This window comes from Eptatretus burgeri, chromosome 4 (genome assembly GCF_056783735.1).
Source record: "Eptatretus burgeri isolate ZD-2024b chromosome 4, Ebu_testis_v1, whole genome shotgun sequence".
NCBI lineage: Eukaryota > Metazoa > Chordata > Myxini > Myxiniformes > Myxinidae > Eptatretus > Eptatretus burgeri.
In genome coordinates this window covers 26797879-26819942 of record NC_140964.1, presented here as the reverse complement: position 1 = coordinate 26819942, position 22064 = coordinate 26797879, and the positions used below count along the sequence as shown (strand labels likewise).

The window sequence follows — 22064 nt, the reverse complement described above, 5'->3', positions numbered from 1 at the left end:
CAGACGCAAACCCCCCTTCCAAAGCATTGGAACTCAGCCTGGCCCTCATCGATTTGGTGCCAGGAAGCTTCATCTGGAGCATGCACCTGCCAAACAAAATGTCGCCGTCTCCCGCTGAGACCGAGAGGAAAGCGCCTCCATCATCCAACGGGACAAGCAAGCAGGATTGCACTTCGCCTTTTGCAGACTTCCAAACTTCAAATGCACAAATCCTACCAGCACCTCCACAATCAGCTCGAGATGTGCACCAATCAGCTCAATCTCCGACAGGCATGCACCCTCGCCAAGCGCACGCTCCACGCCTTTGCGCCAAGCGCACGCTCCACGCCTTTGCGCCAAGCGCACGCTCCACGCCTTTGCGCCAAGCGCACGCTCCACGCCTTTGCGCCAAGCGCACGCCCCACGCCTTTGCGCCAAGCGCACGCCCCACGCCTTTGCGCCAGCGCACGCCCACGCCTTTGCGCCAGCGCACGCCCCACGCCTTGCGCCAGCGCACGCCCCACGCCTTTGCGCCAAGCGCACGCCCCACGCCTTTGCGCCAAGCGCACGCTCCACGCCTTTGCGCCAAGCGCACGCTCCACGCCTTTGCGCCAAGCGCACGCTCCACGCCTTTGCGCCAAGCGCACGCCCCACGCCTTTGCGCCAAGCGCACGCCCCACGCCTTTGCGCCAAGCGCACGCCCCACGCCTTTGCGCCAAGCGCACGCCCCACGCCTTTGCGCCAAGCGCACGCCCCACGCCTTTGCGCCAAGCGCACGCCCCACGCCTTTGCGCCAAGCGCACGCCCCACGCCTTTGCGCCAAGCGCACGCCCCACGCCTTTGCGCCAAGCGCACGCCCCACGCCTTTGCGCCAAGCGCACGCCCCACGCCTTTGCGCCAAGCGCACGCCCCACTCCTTTGCGCCAAGCGCACGCCCCACTCCTTTGCGCCAAGCGCACGCCCCACTCCTTTGCGCCAAGCGCACGCCCCACGCCTTTGCGCCAAGCGCCCGCCCCACGCCTTTGCGCCAAGCGCCCGCCCCACGCCTTTGCGCCAAGCGCCCGCCCCACGCCTTTGCGCCAAGCGCCCGCCCCACGCCTTTGCGCCAAGCGCCCGCCCCTCGCCTTTGCGCCAAGCACCCGCCCCACGCTTTTCCGCCATCAAAAAAGGGAAGGTGGGGCTTCTCCTGTTATTGTTTCAGAAACTTGGTCCCAAGATTAACGCCAGACTTGGAAGATAAAAACATCGGAAAAATCAGAGGGTTATCACATACAGGGGAACTTATTTTTACTCCTGAAGATAATTAACATCCCACCACGCTTTGTGTGGTGACGCGTAAACCTTAAGCTGACAGACTCCCTGACTTAAACACATTGAAGTGCTTCTACCCGTCCACAGACCATGCTTTACAATCCTATCTGGACGATTAAAACATTTCATCTACCCCCAAAACCACAAATATATATTTATATTTATATTTATATTTATATATATATATATATATATATATATATATATATATATATATATATATATATATATATATTGTTGCGGGCAGGGTGAGAAGACCACGAGGTGGGGGAAGACTATATCGGTTCCCATCAGACTCCCCGGAATTGAAGGCCGTCGCACACGGATAATTCCGTGATGCGGCGGGTCGCTTCACCGACTGTGGACGCCAATAAGTCAACCGCGTGACCTCGGGTCCTCCCGTCTCTGGGTTAATCGGGTTACCTAATTAATCACGTGATTTAATTACCGGGGTACACGCCCTTGGTACGCCTTGTCCGAACCGGATCACTTTTCCGGATCGGATGCAGCCGAGCGACACTGCCAAGCATTTGCCGGCGAAAAAGAATGGATCGTTGGGACTAAAGTCAAGGCGAAGCGAGGATTCGGACCATGCTGGATCAATGGAAGAAAAGACAAAAACGAGCAGGGAACATTCCTAATAATAATGATTTATTTACAAGCAGGCGAGGAAAGATGTGGCACAGTGAAATTTATTGGGGTGTGTTGTGCAGAGATAGAAAGAAGCGTGTGGTGCTACAATAAACAGGCAACTTACAAAAGGGGACACAAAGCATATTTAACGTGGAAATAATAACAATCTTCTGCAGTCTTACTGAAGCAGAAGGGTGCCAGCACACGCACACGCACACGCACACGCACACGCACACACACACACACACACACACACACACACACACACACACAGAAAACCTGATGAAGAGGGAGTTTTGCCACCAGGGAGGGGGGGGGAGTTGAGGCTATGATCTTGGTACCTGTGCGCCCGATCGCATAACATGCCACCAATACGTTTCGGGGGGGGGGATGCTCCGGGGTGCAGTACCCGACAGTGGGCGCATTGCCTCTGGCCCAAGCTGCACGTGTTGAGACTGTTCGTGAAGGAGGAGCTTGATTGGAGAATGGGCAGAGTCCAGAGGGCGGGGGTGGAGTAGTAGGCGGGATCAGGTAGGTTGGTAGGGTCGACGTGATATGGGCAGAAATGAAGAGGCGGAGTCGAGGAGCAGGAAGCACAGACCGACTGGGCCAGAGGGACTGCCCTGACCTTTATAGGGCCTGCAGCTCGAGGGGGGGGGGAGGGGCCATGCCGAATCCAAACGTCATCACCCAAATTGGTCGCTCCGATTGGCCCTGACCCCTCACGTGACCCGCCAGCTTGGGCCGGAAACCGCCTCACTTCGTTTCCGGCAAGGCCATCCCAAACAGCGGCAATATTGTGCTCCGAACCCACAAGATGACAAGAATCGCCCACACCGAAATTGGCACGCGAATCATCCTGCAAAAATCCTCGGGCGACCGGTTGAGGGTCCCGCATGCCCGCTCGGGCGTTCGACCAGCGTCGATCAACGCGCTTGTTCCACGCGCGCCAAAGTGGCCCTCACTGTACATTCTCCGGCTCGATCGCAGCCTCGTTGTCCGCAGAGACGGGAAGAAGTTCACCATCCGTGGAGAATCCACCGCTGCCAGCGAGGACCGAAGGTACATTGCCATGGATAAATCCATGCATGTTTCACGAGTGGCATACGTGTCTGCTTTCGAGCACATTCCATACAGTGCGCGCAGTTCCGCCATTGCGCACGTGGCCAGCGCTCGCGTTCACACGACTCCGCTAGCGTGTGCGTGGGGCGAACACCAATATGCGTCGGATATTGAGGTTAAAAAGGATCAAGCCGCTTCTATCCGCACACTCGTATCCTGCCCAACATTGCGTGGAGTCTGCTTTCTTGGCATCCGTAGGCGTCTCGTGCAGCGTGGGCGCCGTGCTGGCCGTGTTTCCCATGCCGTGAAAAACACCATGCGTGCAGCCTCTGAAGAGGTATTTACTTGCATGCCTTTCTTATGCAATCGACAATTCTCCCAAGACCATCGGAAGCTCGAGTCAACAGTCCAGCACCAACTAGCGCACATCACATGCCGGGTTTAGGGCTCGCCTGGGAACGACCTGTGCAGCAGTTTCATCACCGCGGCGCCGCACGCGCTGATTTACCTCCGGAATAATCAGAAAAGAAGAAGAGTGGGAATGAAATGAAGGAAAAAATGAGTGAAGCAACCCAAGCTATTAGATCATCGCAAAGCACTCCCTTGTTGTCCCGCTTAACAAAAGGAAGGGGACTATCGACGCATACAATCATGGAATAACTGTCTTGGGACACCTATCTGTTGTGTGCATGCGGTTCCTATAATTGCAACAATATATGTGTGTGTGTATATGTGTATATATATATATATATATATATATGTGTGTGTGTATATGTGTATATATGTATATATATATATATATATATATATATATATATATATATATATGTATATATATATATATATATATATATATATATATATATATATATATATATATACATATTGTTATGGAAATGGCCCTTATTGGAATACGAAATAGAGGATTAGCTCAGATCCCCCATTAAATGCCTGTTTAGCGAGGTTGTGTGGTAAAAAGGACGTTATATGTGTGTCGGGAGATGTAAAAGGCTGTTTTGTTGTCTGAGGATAGTGGTAGAACAAGGGCCCCCTTTCCTTCCTCCCCTCTACGGCCGATAGGCCCCGCCCACTCGGCTGGGAGGGTGTGTCCAAGGGGAGGAGGTGGAGCTAAGGGGAGGAAGTGACGCGAATGGGCGGAGCTTTGGTCGGTTGTCGCCAAGAGAGGGTGCTCATGGAACGAAAGGAAGAAACGAAAGGAAAAAGTGAGCTCTCGATTTGGAAAACGGAGTCGCTGAGAGGAAGGGTCCTCTTGTGTCGAAGGAGCGAACGAAGCGAGCGAATGAAGGCTTCGTAAAAAGAGTGCTCCTGTTTTCGAAGCGAGCAAACTTAAGAGAGGCTGCCTGCACATCGAGCCAGTGATCGACAGGTTCGGCCTGCGTCTGGCCGTGGACCCTCTGTCCTTACTCACCTCACGGCTCGACACATGTCTATCTGCCTGTGGAGCTCGGACCTCGATTTGGGCCTTGTCTGGTGAATGGGCCAGGCCTGGATTTGTATGCTGAACCCTGGAAAGAGATCAGCTGAGGCCCATCGTTGATCTGGTGGACTTGTGCCGTCGACATTGCGCGGGGCCAGAGCGCGTGGAGACCGCGCGCGTGATGTCTGCGACAAAAGGACAAGCGCCATTTTGCCACGTGGCGTGGTTCGAGCTGGGAGTTCGAATCCGTGGACACCTGCTTGTTACGAGCGACATTCATGCTTCTTGACGCTTTCCTCTCGTCCATGAGCCATCACCAAGTATTTTGTCTTGTCTTGCATGCATGCTGTTTGTCTATCTGTCTTTGTCTGCACGTTGTTTAAGGCAAATTTCGGTCGCGATCCCCTCAAAACCTGTAGGCCGTGGTTCCCTAGTTAAGAACGGGTTGAGGATTGTTAATAAAACTATTGTCGTGAATCTTGCTTGTGTTGTGATCCCCGATGTTCCCCAATAAATCTGGTTAATTCGTATGAAGTTGCTGCTATGGATTAATTCGTGTCGCGTCAAGGAACGATCCCTTCGATTGGCATATAAAACCAAAATGGTTGCAGACTGGAAGAAAACGCTCGGCATCTGACACAACCGGTCTGTAACCAGGGGTTCGATTTCCCCAACGGGCAAGGTACAAGGATTACGTTGGTATCGCGATTGAAGGCGCGTGACCCGAGGCCTGTGCTGAGCCGGACGGCCTTATAAACCCCAGAGACGACGATGGTGAAGGTGGCGCCAGGGACCGGGTGAGAATCCCGCCACCCCAGATCCGCAAAAAAAAATAAATATATATATGTAAATATAATATTACACAATAACTATTTCATCTTCCTGCTTCCGATTTAATCAGAGTTTTATTATTATTTTATTCCTTCTCCCAACGTTCTTTCCCACCATTTCTGATAAATAATTTCCGCTAGATTCTCAGCAGCACAATTATGTAAAATAGTGGAAACCTTCTCATGATAAAATGTCAAAACGCACATTTATATGGGTGTTTCTGATGCAGAATGTATTGAAATGAATGAGTTCCTTTTGGAGGAAACCTCGCACGCATCACTTCCATGGTGCAGCATGCTGGTTTTCCATTTATAAATCTAAACCCTTTTGTTTTGTTTTTTGTTTTGTTTCTTTGTTTCCAGCAACCAGGAAAAGCTGAGAAGGAATTTGATGAGAATGTGGAAGAGCCATCAAAAAGTGATGGTCAGAGCAGGAATGGTAAGTTCATAACCCTCAGGAATTGTTGCTATCTGGCCTTTCAGTTGTATCTGAAGGACAGCAGGCTAATTAATTTTGTAACTTGTTAACCAAAGAGCTGTCTTGTGTCAGCACCATCTGGAAACTGTTCAATTCAACTATCCCTGATGTTCTGATGCAATGCCAGTGGAAAGCAATCCGAGGACACCCTTCTTCGCAAGTAAAGCAATGTGAATTAAGGTCACCTGTTCCATCACCATTTGGGTTTGGCATATGAAGATCCCACAGACCCGCAGTATTTTTTTATTATCTAGAATACGTGTCAAGTGGAAGTCTTGCCTTAAACATTCCATCTCTTATCGTTTACCAAACTTTGTCGATTCCAAATGGTCCCAGAGGTTGTTCATTTGGCTTTCCCTCTGATCAAGTTCAAAGAAGCCCCAAAGACATTGAAATGTCCGATGCAGTACTGTATCGCTCCGCATCCCGTGGCATTGTTCGATTTTACTTGTTTATATATTTATTTATTTTTGAGAAATTGATCGAAAAAGAGCTGGAAGGCGAGCTGTTGTAACTATGATGCACTTTATTATGAGGCTATAAGTTTATTTGATTTGCCATCGGTGTGTATTTGGAACGAAGACAAATTTATGTGAGCGACTGCCTTCCAAAATGGATGGATGGACAGACAAATAAATATCCCAAAGTATACAGGGGGAAATAAGCTGCATGGCTAGTTGGAGGTGCTGCACTGTTTTCAGTCTCTTGAATGTGAGAATGTCCAGTTTGTTTTTATATTTATTTATTTAATTTACCTTCGTCGTATCTAAATTTGAATTTAAAAAGGCAGCACAATACCTTTTAAAACTGCTTCAGTGATATTTACCCTTGCCAGATGAAAGCAAAGAAGATTACCAGGATATGGAGGAGGAAAATGGAGAGTTGGATGCAGAAGAAAAGGCTTATGAACAATTTAAAGCCTCTTGTCTTTCCAGTGATCTTCTTCCTGAGGAAGACAGTGTTGAAGATCTCACTTATGAAGTAATGTTTTGATGCAGTCTTTGTCTCATGGTGGAGTAAATCTTAACATCTCACAATCAAATTGGTTTTTACCTTGTCCATGTTTTCATTTAGTAACCACACCTTGTCTTGTCAGAATTATTACGTTGTCAGCAAAGTTACTCCATGTTTTCCCACCCCTTCCCCTGCTTCCTCCCACCCTACCTCTTCCCTCCGGACTCCCACCTCCATCCACCCCTCCCACTCGACTCCTGTCCCACTGCTACTCCTCCCTCAGGACTCTCACCCCTACCCACCTCTTCTCCTCCCACCCTCTTTCGACAAATAAATTTACGCGGCGTGTATATTTGGAGGCGTTGGCTCAGGTGGTAACCATATTTATTTTGTTTGTTTGTTTGTTTCTGCAAACTCTTTCACCTTTGAGTTATGTCGTTAGATGAGCTGTGACATTAACTTAAAATCGATGGTTGTGTTTGTACTATTTTTGGTTTTTTTAATAACTCATGATAAGTGCATACGAGAGGTCATGTGACTCCTTCGACAAACCTTCCGATCATTGTTGCGTCGTAAGTTGTTTGTGTTTTTTCACATCTGATACCATATTTGACGATCAGAGCTCACGATGTCATCAATCATTATTGGTGTCCGAGTTGAAATCTCAAAAACAAACTGTGCTTTTTATAAAGCATTGTGTATGTGGATCTACCCTCAGAGATGGCCTCAGGTGGTGGCTCGTGTGTTTAAATGATGGACCTCTAATAGCTTGTACATGTTGGTGCATTTGATCCTGGGGAGTAACTGCGGAAATCTGTCTGGGTTCTTCCTGACATCCTTGTTCTCTGTTCCTTTCACACTTCTTTCTTATTTTTTTCACAATTCTTTTATTCATTCTAATTCTTGCTTTTTCTTCTCTTTCATATCTCTTATTCTCGATATTGCTCTCTCTCTTGTTATTTATCTCTCGAAGGAGAAGTGAACCCTTGCAGAATTTTTTCTGTGAAGTTCACTTGGTTGCACCTGGATGGGTTTGAGGGTTGTGGAGTCGTGGCTGAAACACGAATCCTATCCAGGTTCTTCCTGATTACTGTCTTTGCTCTTTACTTCTTTGGGTTCCTTCTTTGTCTTCCTTTCGATTGTGAATTGTGAGAAAATGGCTGTTTAAACCCTGAGTAAGGAGAATTCTGGTTTTAAAAAAAAGAGAGAAAGTGATCCGATAAAGTTTTGTCACGATTCACCTTTGGAGCTCAAAGGAGTAGGGAAAATCACTTCACTCCAAGCTCCTAATTTGAAAACTATAGCACTTACAAAAGTGATGTACACAGTGATTCGTAGGGATGAAGATCAGGTATTCAATGATATCAGTGAGGAAAGTGGTGGGAAAAATAAAATATATAACTCCTTTAGAGTTCCTTTTAACATGCATGCAAAGTTTCAGGCCGCTCGGTTTCATGGCTTTGGACGCCGACACCGACACACATACACACACACGCACACACACACTCACACATATACACCAACACCGCACACACACACACTCGCACATATACACACACACTCTCGCATACACACACACACTCTCACACATACATACACACACACTCACATACACACACTCACATACACACACTCACATACACACACTCACACACACCGACACACTCTCACATACACACTCTCACATACACACTCTCACATACACACACACTCACATACACACACACTCACATACACACACACTCACATACACACACACTCACATACACACACACACTCACATACACACACACACTCACATACACACACACACACACTCTCACATACACACACACACACACTCTCACATACACACACACACACACTCCCACATACACACACACACACACTCTCACATACACACACACACACACTCTCACATACACACCCACACACACTCTCACATACACACACACACACACTCTCACATACACACACACACACACTCTCACATACACACACACACACACACTCTCACATACACACACACACACACTCTCACATACACACACACACACACTCTCACATACACACACACACACACTCTCACATACACACACACACACACTCTCACATACACACACACACACACTCTCACATACACACACACACACACACACACACGCACGCGTTCGTAGATACACTCGCGCATACATACATTGACACGTGCGCATGCGTTAGTCGATGCACACGCGCACACGTACGCCGACACACACACACACACACATTGACATTTATTATTACTCGTTGATTAGCCGTCCCATGGACAGGTGGTGGTGGTGGTGGTGGTTTGTTCTGTGGTAGGCAGGTGATAGCACTGGACCAATCATGCTTGATGTACCTTGGGTTGCATAGCTTGTACTCGGTGGCCTCGGCTTCACTTTTTAACCCCCCCCCCCCACCCCCCCAAATTTTTGCTGGTGATAGCGAGCTAAAAAGTATCGCGATCCAGCATCATGTATACTAAGTACAATACAAGCTTGTGGGCGACATGGGTGGTGGCTATTTAATTGCATACTAGTCAGACAGATTTTGACAGATCGGGCTGAAAATTTTGACAGAGGTTTATTATAGTGCGCATCAAAGCACAGAAGCCGATTTTTTTTTTTTTTTTTTTTTTTTTGATTTTCGAAAATATATATATATATAAATATTTTTCAGATTTTTTTTCAAAAATTTCAGTCCCATTGCTCAGCAACGGTGGCGTCCATAGCAACAGTGCTCAAGAGCATACAACGAGATCCTGCTATGAACCTACCAGTCAAGTTTCATCAAAATCGGTTGACTCCTCTGGTCTCCAGAGCTGTCCATTACATACAAACAGGCAGATGGAAAACCTGAGAATAACGGTAGTCTTGCGACCACCCAATAGCTGAGTTTTGTGGACCGATGACGCTTCGTCTCGTCGGAGATAACAAACACTTAGCTCCATTATAGTGTAGACAAGATGGAACTCCTCATAATGTTTTAAAGGTCATTATTTGCTTAATGTTGCATTTCAAAATCTCTTCCTCCTTTGTTTCATTAATTGTTGTTGTTGAAGAATAATGGTTCATATTTCTTGGAATAATTATCAAGTGGAAGTGTATGATGCAAGCAACCTTGATATTGCACATCAGTAAACTTTTCTGGTTTATCCAAGTGAGACATGGCGATTGCTTCACATACCTTTTTGTATTTTCTCTCAGTCGGAGTCGAGCGATGAGGTTGGTGAAGAGGAGTCACCAGAGAGTGCTGTTGAGGATAGCAAAATGACGGGTGGAGACGAAGGAAGCGTGAGTGTAGCATTGGCCTTTTGATTCTGAACTCAGCTTTGTGTGAAACATTTTAAACCTTTCCCTTTTTAATAAATTTATTTCTGTGTATATATATATATATATATATATATATATATATATATACACACACACACACACACACACACACACACACACACACACACACACACACACACACACACACACACACTCACACACACACACACACACACACGCACACACACACACACACAGACACACACACACACACACACACACACATATACACATATACACATATACACATATACACATATACACATATACACATATACACATATACACATATACACATATACACATATACACATATACACATATACACATATACACATATACACATATACACATATACACATATACACATATACACATATACACATACACATACACACACGGACCAATTTTGTGCTCCTCCTAGCGGTCTCGTCACGTTTTTCTCGGTACTGTGACCTGGACTGAAAGAAACTTCGTACCTGTAAGAGTGCATCGCACATCGTGGCAATAGTCAACCTTCAACTCTGAAGCAGAATATATAAATATATCAATATCATCACACGGAAACGGTGTAGTTCCTGAAATCGTCCACCGGAGGGCACATTTTTCAACTTTGAACAGAAAAGTGTTATTAAAATAAATATAAACAAGTCTGAAGACGACGGTGGTTCACGAGCGGTATTTGACGATGTAGATTGTTTCAGAAGTCAAGGATGAGACAATGTGATAATGTTTAACCAAGTTATAAAAATGATCAACATGATGTGGTACGGGTGACGGTTTATTAGCTGCAAAATATCTAAAACCCGGTTTCGTTCAACAACTTTAAAAATTTGACCTTTGTTTAACCTTTAAAGGTCACAAAACAATGTTGTGGACATTAGAATATGGAAACAGGATATGTGCTATAGCTTAATGGAGTTAGTTCGTCGAAGAAGGTCGAAAACCCGGTTCGATTCCCACAATTTTGAAAATTTGACCTTTGTGAAATTTAAAGGTCAAAGGTCAAGGATTATGTCCTTTGGAACATTCCAGGAACAATATAACGTCATATAGGCAATATGGCATTTCACACTCCTCGGATTATCCATACTTTGATGAAATCAGCGTAAAAACAAACTTGAAGGGGGCGCCACGGGCAAGGTGTTCGAGATAGAGAAAAATGGTTTCAACACTTTAGGTGGGGAATGACCTCAAGATTATGCATAAAAAATAGTCATCCAAGCTCTCAAAGTTTGGGCGGTCGTCTGATTTTTATGTCAAAATTCGAAAATTTCTAAGTTCATGACCTTGTGACCTTGCCCTTGGGACTAAAATGAAAAATCGAACTCCGTGGGGCTATGCAGGTGCCATTGGGCTAACCAAACACCGAAACCACTGCCAAATTCGACAAACCCCTCGGAGAAGATGGATTTTTATGTCAAAATCGCAATTTTCTAAGTTTGTAACCTTGTGACCTTGACCTTGGGACGAAAATGAAAAATCGAGCTCCGTGGGGCTATGCAGGTGCCATTGGGCTATCCAAATACCAAAACCCCTGCCAGATTCGACAAACCCCAAGGAGAAGATGCAAATTGAAATCGGCTACCCCCGAAAAACACAATTAGCAATTTTCTAAGTTCGTGACCTTGTGGCCTTGACCTTGGGACGAAAATGAAAAATCGAGCTCTGTGGGGCTATGCAGGTGCCATTGGGCTAACCAAATACCGAAACCCCTGTCAGATTCAAAAAAACCCCGAGGAGAAGATGCAAATTGAAATCGGCTATGCCCTAAAAACACATTTTTTGGGCGTGGCTCTGCCCATAATGGGTGGACCACGCCCATTTTCAGGAAAACGCAACTCGATCATGATATAAACCTCCCACCAAAATTTCAACAGGATAGGATCAAAACCCACGGAGCTATGCTCGGGACAGACAGACACAGACAGACACAGACAGACACAGACAGACACAGACAGACACAGACAGACACAGACAGACACAGACAGACACAGACAGAGACACAGACAGACACAGACAGACACAGACAGACACAGACAGACACAGACAGACACAGACAGACACAGACAGACACAGACAGACACAGACAGAGACACAGACAGAGACACAGACAGAGACACAGACAGAGACACAGACAGAGACACAGACAGAGACACAGACAGAGACGCAGACAGAGACACAGACAGAGACACAGACATAGACACAGACACAGAGACACAAACATTGACACAGAGACACAGAGACACAGACACAGAGACACAGACACAGAGACACACACACAGAGACACACACACAGAGACACACACAGAGACACACACACAGAGACACACACAGAGACACACACAGAGACACACACACTGAGACACACACACAGAGACACACACACAAGAGACACACACACAGAGACACACACACAGAGACACACACACAGAGACACACACACAGAGACACACACACAGAGACACACACACAGAGACACACACACAGAGACACACACACAGAGACACACACACAGAGACACACACACAGAGACACACACACAGAGACACACACACAGAGACACACACACAGAGACACACACACAGAGACACACACACAGAGACACACACACAGAGACACACACACAGAGACACACACACAGAGACACACACACAGAGACACACACACAGAGACACACACACAGAGACACACACACAGAGACACACACAACAATAACGAATATAGTGGTCACTTATATTTTTCGTGAAAATATTTTTTCGTCAACCAATATATCAATATCATCACAGGGAAACGATTTAGTTCCTGGGATCGCCCACCTGAGGGCACATTTTTCAACTTTGAACTGTAAAGTGTTGTTGGAATAAATATAAATATATCAATATCATCACACGTAAATGGTGTAGTTCCTGGAATCGTCCACCGGAGGGCAGATTTTTCAACTTTGAACAGTAAATTGTAAGGAGAATCTATATATTAATAATACTGAAGGACAAATTTTGTGCTCGTCGCGTCACGTTTTTCTCGGTACTGTGACCTGAGAAGTTTTGGCACGGTGTACGTCAAAGTAGACACGTGCACAAATCAGGGGACTTCTTCACAAGGAGTAGTGTACACCAAAAATGTCGTGCAATAGGATGTTTTGTCGGCCTCATGAGGTGAGGCCATGGAGTACATTGACTGGGATCCGGCTCTTACAAGAGCCGCCACTGGTTGTCATATTGTGCTCATGAAACGGAATCGGTCTGTGACGGGGTTTCGGCTCGTAGTTAAATATTAAGCAACCCTTGCTAGAAGATCATCACAACACACTCCCTTGTTGTCCCGCTAAACAAAAGGAAGGGGACTATCTTCACGTATAATAATGAAATAACTGTCTTGGGACACCTATCTGTTGTATGCATGCGGTTCCGAGAACCGCAACAATATATATATATATATATATATATATATATATATATATATATATATATATATATATATATATATATATATATATATATATATATATATATATATATATATATATATATATATATATATATATATATATACACATACATACATATACAGTAGACGAGGCGTAAGTCGTCACCATCGGGACCGAGAAAAAAGTGATGACTTAGAAATGTGACGACTTATGTGTATGCGAACATTCATGATGACTGTGGGGTGAAGGATGAAGTCACGCGTGGCCTGGACACGTATGTGTGAGAGCCGGCTATTGTACCAAAAGGGAAACACAATTCTCGGGGCATAGGTGGGGGTTCATTGGTGAGTTGGAAAGTGATCAAGCAAAGATGGAATTCATGAATCAGTTTATCAAAAGTAAAGATAATGAACAACTGTAAGACAACTCGTATACCATCGGTGATGGTATGGTGACAAATTACATGACACAGTCATCGTGATGATGATTACCACTCAATGCCTATGTGTGAGTGCGGTGATGCACAAAACAAGCCAATATAAAACCATGATTGGACTTCAACACGAAGCTCGATCGATCCTTTACTCCTTCGCGAAGTAATCCGTTATGTTTGACTGCCTCAAACTCTTGGGCATCTGGTGCATGAGAAAGGACTCAAACCGGTCATTGTATTCCATGATGTTGTCTGGGCAATCCTCCACCGAAAGACGGTATCGGCCGAATATTTGGCCGAATCGGCCGAAACCGAATATTTGGCTGAGCCGACATTTGCCGAAACCAGATGATGAGCGCGTCATCGAAATCTTCAAAGGACACACATTTCACGCGTTTCACACTTACCACCGGCCTCGCGATCTTCTCCACTTGTCCAAATATCTTGCCCTTATTCTTCAAGATATCGTTCAATGTCTGCCGTTTGATCTCCAACTTCTCAGCTATGGCTGTTTTCTTCATCAGTGGGTTTGCCTCGCAAAACTGGATAATGTCGTATTTTTCTTGGTAGGTTTTAGTTGTAAGCTTACGCTTAGTCGCCATTGTCCTGCCTGCAGTGCGATCAACGTGTGTACGCAGCTATAAATAGCCTATCACTGGCGGTGTAAACCAATGAGCGAGCATCATGATTCCATGAAATCGGGCTTCTCACGAGGCAGCAGTTCTGTGTGACGAGTTAGGAGTGGTAATTTACTTGAGTTTCCATTACGCGGGAACGGACAACATCTGACGACTTAGACGAAGTGACGACTTAGAGATGACTACTTACAGAGGGATGACCCTTCATTCAAAGGGATTTAACATGAGATAAATTCGGGACTTTTTGACACTGCCGACTTAGGCAAAGTGACGAGTTACACGCTGCCGACATATATATATATATATATATATATATATATATATATATATATATATATATATATATATATATATATATATATATATATATATATATATATATACATATATATATATCGTCACAATCCCAGCTGTTAATATTGTTATGGCTGTGGAAATTCGTAATACACCATAAAGGTTCCTCAGATTAGCTATGCCGGCAAGTGAGTGTTCAGATAGGTCCCCACCGTTGTTTAAGGGATTTCTTCGTGTTCACCGGGCTGCGACTCTTTGAGATAGCCGTTTTTCTTTTTCTATTGTTATTTTGAACAAACCTCCACATAAACAACAAGCCGCGTTGAAAACCATCGAACGCAAAAGGAAACCAGAGGATTTCCGATGGGCGCGCAGATTTTTCCCGCCTGTTTCTCTGAGGAGTGTGACAGAGGCGGGGTGGGGTGGCTCGCCCCCGATTGGTGAACGCGCAGCGTGAGGCGGTCGGGGTGAGGGAACGCCCCTTTTCGGGAACCTTCTCGAAGGAAGGTGGAGCCGAAAATGGGGAGGAGCGAAGGGCGGAGCCCCGCGCTATATAAGGCGGACCGCGCGTGAGGCTCTCTCTCTCTCTCTCCTCTCTCTCCTCTCTCTCTCCTCTCTCTCTCCTCTCTCTCTCCTCTCTCTCTCCTCTCTCTCTCTTCCCTCTCTCTCTCCTCTCTCTCTCTCTCCCCTCTCTCTCTCTCTCTCTCTCTCTCTCTCTCTCTCTCTCTCTCTCTCTCTCTCTCTCTCTCTCTCTCTCTCTCTCTCTCTCTCTCTCTCTCTCTCTCTCTCTCTCTCTCTCTCTCCTCTCTCTCTCTCTCTCTCTCTCTCTCTCTCTCTCTCTCTCTCTCTCCTCTCTCTCTCTCTCTCTCTCTCTCTCTCTCTCTCTCTCTCTCTCTCTCTCTCTCTCTCTCTCTCTCTCTCTCTCTCTCTCTCTCTCTCTCTCTCTCTCTCTCTCTCTCTCTCTCTCTCTCTCTCTGTGTCGTCGACGTCATCCTCTCTCTGTCGGGGTCATGTTGGATTCTACTCGCTCTCTTGGTGGACGTCATCCTCTCGCTTCATCTTCGAGCTCTCTCTTGGTGGTCGAGGTCGGGCTCTCTCATCTTGGCATTGGGCGACCTGTCGGTGAAGGCACGGGCCGGTGGCGAGTCCGGGCGACGCCTCAGAGATGCAGACGGGAGGCGCAGCCCTGCCGGCTGTGAGGTGCGAATCTGCGCGTCTGGCGAGGGACACCAGAGAGAACTCACCGACCACGTCATCGCAAAGGCCCGAGAGCAGGCGCGGCTACGCTAGCTGCCGTGGGAACAAGGCGTCGCGACCTGCCCACCGTCACACCTCGAGGGGGCAGGTAACCAGCACGGTCTCACCGGCCTTTTCGGTCATCCACGGCCCACGACCATAAAGGTTTACGAACCCTGTCTCCCTCCCTGCCTATGGGGAGGGTTTTCCTGTTGTTTTTGTATGCATGCTGTGGCGCCGTGTCCTGTTAAGTAACGACTGTGTAAGTGACTGCAGATAATAATCGGTGTCGGTGGTATTGCTTTGCTTTCTATTTGCCTTGCTTGTATATTGCATGACTGCCCTTGCTTGTGTTGTGTGTGCAATATGTGCTTTATAATAAATGTCCTTGTGTGAAATGTATCTAGTTCGTTGCGTTTTCTTTCCCCATTGAAAATGCCATCTTGCATCGTGGAACGAGTTGTGGGTTTTAAACACCCGATAAATAATCTGAACTGTCGAGGCCGGCGATAACTCCGCTCGGTTATCCTTGTAGCACGGAACGAACCGCTTAAGCGGTTCGTGTCCTAATCCGACCTGCGGTGTGGTTCAACCCCTCGGTAGGTTACCTGCGCGAGTATTTAGGTATATCGACATTCGGCGATTCACCCTATGTCGCGCTTGTAGAATGCCGACTGGGTTGTGGTGAGGTTAACCCCCCACCCATGACTGGCTCCTGGCGGTAGTTCCAGGAGGGTCACGACTGAATTATCCGTCCGGTGGGCGACGCGGCTGACATTAGAGGTACGCGGCCGATCGCACGCCAGGCGGGCCAGAATTCGTAGCACTGGTGTCAGGAGTGGGATTCAAATCCATCCTGCTTCCAACTAAATTCACGGGAGTCGGTTCAGGGGTGAGTGGAACGACCCTCGATTCCCACCAAACCACGAGCGATTTCAAAATTAATTCCACGAAATAAGATGGCTTTTCAAGGCGAACGGTTGCTGGGGGTAATAGATATGTGTAATAATGCAGCATCCATGGCCCAGGATGGTTCTGTTTTTTAACTCACCGCTGATGTTGATCCATGGGGGAGCTCAACTCCATATTCTGAGCACGGACGTTGCCGGCAAATGGAGTCGCACAATGGCGGTGCGTTTTGTGGCCTCGCCGCTGATGTTGATCCATGGGGGAGCTCAACCCCATATTCTGAGCATGGACTATGCCGACAAACTAACTCTGAGTCGCACAATGGCGGCGCAATCGCATATCAGCGCAGCACGGAGCAGGCGGCTATTTTTAGCACAACGAACGGCGCGACACAAGGCGAGTGCCTTCTGTCACCGCTTCAAACCACGTGGTCATGGCAGGATGCCGGAGCATGCATTGACGGGCTTCGGAGACAAGTGTCAAAGTCCTTGCAGCGTTGGAGGAATGGTGACAACTGTATAGGGGAATTGCATTAGTTTTCCTTTGAATTGGACGAGGCACGGCGGCACATCGACAGGGTTCACGAGGATTACGTGCGAACGGAATCACAATGATGGGCCGATGTACAGGAAGAAAGGAGGGCGGAAGAACAAAGGCAAACAAAGCTAGAGGAGGAAAAACGGAAACACAAGTTGGAAGTAAAGCAACTCAAGGAAGAGGTAGGAAGAGGCAATCGGGACAGAAAAAGCCTGGAATAGAAGGTAAAAATAGAGCAGGAATATCAGGAACAACAAAAGGAAAGAGCAAGGTTGAAGGAAGAAAAGGTAAAAAGAGAACAGGAATATCAGGAACACCTAAAGGGAAAGGCAAGGTTGGAGTATGCGGAGATGAGCAAGAAAAGGGATGAGATGAGCAAAGAAAGGGATGAGATGAGAAAGAAAAGGGATGAAATGAGTAAGGAGGAACAGACAGAGAGACGAAAAATGGAAAAAAACTTTTGAGTTACTGGAACACAAAACCAAAGAGAGGGAATTACAAAACGAGCTGAGGACGTTGAAAGAGGAAAGAACGGAAACAGAGAATGAAACGTTAAGGAAACACACTGAACAAATCAAACAGTTAGAAGCCAAAGCAAGGTTGGAATGTGCGGAGATGAGAAAGGAGGAAGAGAAAAAAGCTTCTGAGTGACTGGAACACCAAAACAAAGAAACGGGATTACGAAACGAAATGAAGATGTTGAGTGAGGAAAGAACGAAAACTGAGAATGAAACGTTAAGGAACCACACTGTACAGATCGAGCAGCTGGAAGCGAAGGACAGATTAAAGAATGAGGAACAAGAAAGACAGTGGAATAGAAAACTGAAAGTATGAATTTTAAACTGAATGACAAAAGGAAAAAAATAGGTTAGAGCATGAAGAGAAAGTGAAGGAGCAAGGTATGAAGCAGGAGAAAGAAATCCATCAATTGAAGGAAATAACGAGATTGCAGAATGAGGAACAAGAAAGACAGTGGGATGGAAAACAAAAAGAACATGAATTTGAGGTTGACCAATTGAAAGAAAAGGCGAGGCTGGAGTACGAGGAGATCGAGAAATAACAACGAACGAAACAGCAAAAGGAGCTCGACCAATTGAAGGAAACTATGAGATTGAACCATGAGGAGCATGAGAGATGGTGGGGTGGAAAACAAAAAGAAATATGAGTTTGAAATTAATCAACTCAAGGAGAGAGCAAAATTTGAGTCCGCAGAGATGGAAAAACTCCGGAACGATAACGAACAACTCGAAAAACTCCGGAAAGAGAACGAACAACTCAAAAAGCTCCGAGAGAAAGAACGACTTGAAGGGAGCCAGGGAGTGGAACAGCGCAATATGGTGGGACGTGTGATATCACCACAAGGAGTAACCTCTGTCACCGATGCCACCATCATGCTCGAGGGCCCAGTTGATGACCTCCACTGACCTTCCTCCGATTTAACAGCCGGGTTGCCTCGATAGGCCGGACTAGCTGGGTAAGAGAAACACAGCGGTCTCCACCGTGCCCCACGCATTTGCAAAACTCTCACCAGGGCCGTGCCCTGGCCCGCAGCTCGCGACCACCACCAGTGGAGGGCATCGGGGAACGCTTCCCCTCGAGCCAGCCGCCGGCAGACGGGGGGGCGGTCTTGACCGCAGTCCTCAGTCCTCAGTCTTACGACGTGACTGCGTGGCTTGCAACATTTTGCACACCAAAACATGTTTATCAATAATCTTAATGCAGTCTGACAAGGAAATGGTGTCTTTATCGACAAGAAACAACGCTAAGCCTGGCGGAAGCTGTTGTTCGATACGGTAACACAGCAGGAGTTCTGCAACCGCTGGAGGTAACTCAAAGCTCCTCCCTTCGAACCATCTCTGCAGCTGTTCCAACAAGACCCGCGAATGTTCCTCATAGGTTTGACTGGACTGACGAATCCAACTGAAAAAAAATTACGCCTATAAATACACGCGGACACCACATAGGCGTTCAAAATCTCGGCCTTCAACTTCCGATATTCGTTGACGTCCTCGGTTGCCATCCTCGCATATACCTCCCTCGCCTTTTCAGAGAGATGGCTAACAATATGGCCGACCCACAAGCTCTCATCAATGCCACCGGAAGTCAACAACTTCTTCGCCATCTCCAGATACGTTTCTGGCCTCGTGTCTCCCGTCCAGTCCGGCAAACGAACATGAACCATTTCCGGGACTGGTGCAGTAGACACATCTTCCCGCTGTCGTTCAATCAACATTCGCCACTCATGCTCTCTGACGCGTTCAGCCTCTGCCGCGTCATGCTCTCTGATGCGTTCAGCCTCTGCCCTGAGCCGCTCAGCCTCTGCCGCGTCATGCTCCCTGAGTCGCTCAGCCTCTGCCGCTGCTCTTGCAGCTATCTCTGCGTCATGCTTCCTGAGTCGCTCAGCCTCTGCCCTGTCATTCTCCCTGTTATACATGTCGAGTTGTTGAATCGGGGTCAGCCCGGACCAGAAGGTCGAACGCATGCATTTCGTCATGATGGGATCGCTCCCTAACATATCGGGTTCAGTGACCGGGTCAAGGCTGATTGCGTCGCTCATATCGACACCCACATGACTGTCAACATGATCAGGTTGATCTCTCGCGTCTCCAGCCGACATGGTTTGGCTACGAGTTATCATACGACAAGGGCACAAAACACTAAGTCTAAAAGGAGGCTGGGTCAAAATATTTAAGCAATATCTTTCACCACATGGGACAGGGCAATTCACACAGGGGAGGCAAACAATATTGGGGTGATGCACGTAATTCGCACACAACGCTCTGTTGGGAAAATACGCCACGAAATACCCAATATCACCACCGCACATCAAATTGCCAATGAGAAAATGCAACGTACAAATAACTCACGTTTTTTTTTAATTATTATTGTTGGCCGATGACCGGCGTAAACACAAGATAGCATCCTATGGTGAGAAAATCCCTCCAAGATGGCGTCCGCTGGTGAGAAGGTTCCTCCAAGATGGCGTCCGCTGATGAGGGAACGATGATCAGATGAAGGAAGATGGTGGCCCACTGTGGAATTTCTGTCTCAGTTCGAATGTCTCTTACTTGAATGAATCCTGGACGAGCTGCCCATTTGTCGCAATACCGGCTGTTAATATCTTCCAGCACGGAATACTGACGTTATGCCCGAGCTTCAAGCAGTCCACGAATGGACAAAGAGAACAACTAAACACACCACTGTGTTTCAAATCGGCCTCTAGGGGTAGGCACGATCTTTTATTGGCTCGATCTCCAAAACAAGTTGGTAACAGAATTGAAAAAACAGCACAAAAACTGCCAGAACTCTTGACAACAATAAAGTTCCAAAAACAGGTCGACAACTCAGGGCTCCCTCCAAAAATATCCGGGAATAACGATCACTCTCGTCCCGATTTAACTCAATCCTTTTAGATGGAGCTATCAAAGATCAGCGCGACTGTGCTGTCGAGAGTCTTGAAAGTCGCTTTTAAAACATGCGATTTGGAGCGCTCGATATATTTTTCCACTTGCGATCTTAGAGCCACGTCTGTTGCCAACAATGGCGCCCCAACTCTCACGCGGTCCGACTCACCAACCAATCCCTGGGAGCCTGAAAAAGGTCACGTGATGTGGTGGGTGGGACACTAAATTTGGTGAGAACATTGTTTTTCTCACAATATATATATATATATATATATATATATATATATATATATATATATATATATATATATATATATATATATATATATATTGTTGTGGTTACCAAATTCGCAAACCACCATTCAGGTCCCTTAGGTGAGGTATCTCGGTAAGTACATGTGTAGTTAGGTCCAAACCCGTTGTCTAGTGGGAATACATGTCATTTATGCGAGCTGCGACTCTTCAGGATAGCCGTTTTTCTTTTACTATCTTTATTTTGGACCAACCGCCATGATCACAACCACAACATCAACCACCGACCACAACCACCGCTTCACCACAACCGCCACGACCTTCACGTCACACCTCGCAACCGTAGCATCGCCACCGTTCTTGCCCCGCTGTGGGTACCGGTGTTGGACTCGTGCAGGGCGCACGTTGAACAGCGTGTACAAAATCACGGATTTTGTGCTTCAAAAACGGATCAAAAACGACACACGCCCACTTTTTGCCGTCCAATCGGTGAGCGAGGGGCGATTTGGCCCCGCCTCCAGAACGATCGATATATGCAAATTTGTGGATCAAAAAGCCTTCACGCCCACTTTTTCTCGGGCCAATGGGGAGCGAGGTGAAAGGTCAAAGGGAGGGGGTCAAAAGGCGAAGTTACGGGGGGATAAAAGGACGGTGTTCGTCAGTCAGAAGGGAGTCGCAAAGGAGAACGAGAAGGAGTCGAGAACGAGAAGGAGTCGGAACGGAGGGGACGAGTGTGGAAGACTGGAGCCCGAAGCCTGCAGTGGCTGGAGAAGCTGAAGAGAGTCGGACGAGGGGGTGCTCGCGTCGGTGCCAGGAGCTGCACGCCCGAGGGAGGCCGGCAGCGCGACCTGGCCGAGGTGGAGACGCACACCAGGGATAATAAAGTTCCTCTA

The 22064-nt window shown here is 47.0% G+C and overlaps 1 protein-coding gene and 1 pseudogene across 1 annotated transcript in view; one reads left to right on the top strand and one right to left on the bottom strand.

The window, feature by feature from the left end:
• The window catches only part of LOC147027673 (uncharacterized), a 96457-nt gene that overhangs the window by 41684 nt on the left and 32709 nt on the right, over positions 1-22064 (top strand). The window contains 3 exon segments of the mRNA XM_085877214.1: positions 5617-5692; positions 6567-6712; positions 9913-9999. Of these exon segments, the coding sequence (XP_085733340.1) occupies positions 5617-5692; positions 6567-6712; positions 9913-9999 (309 nt within the window).
• Positions 19156-20153, bottom strand: LOC147027674 (uncharacterized; annotated as a pseudogene).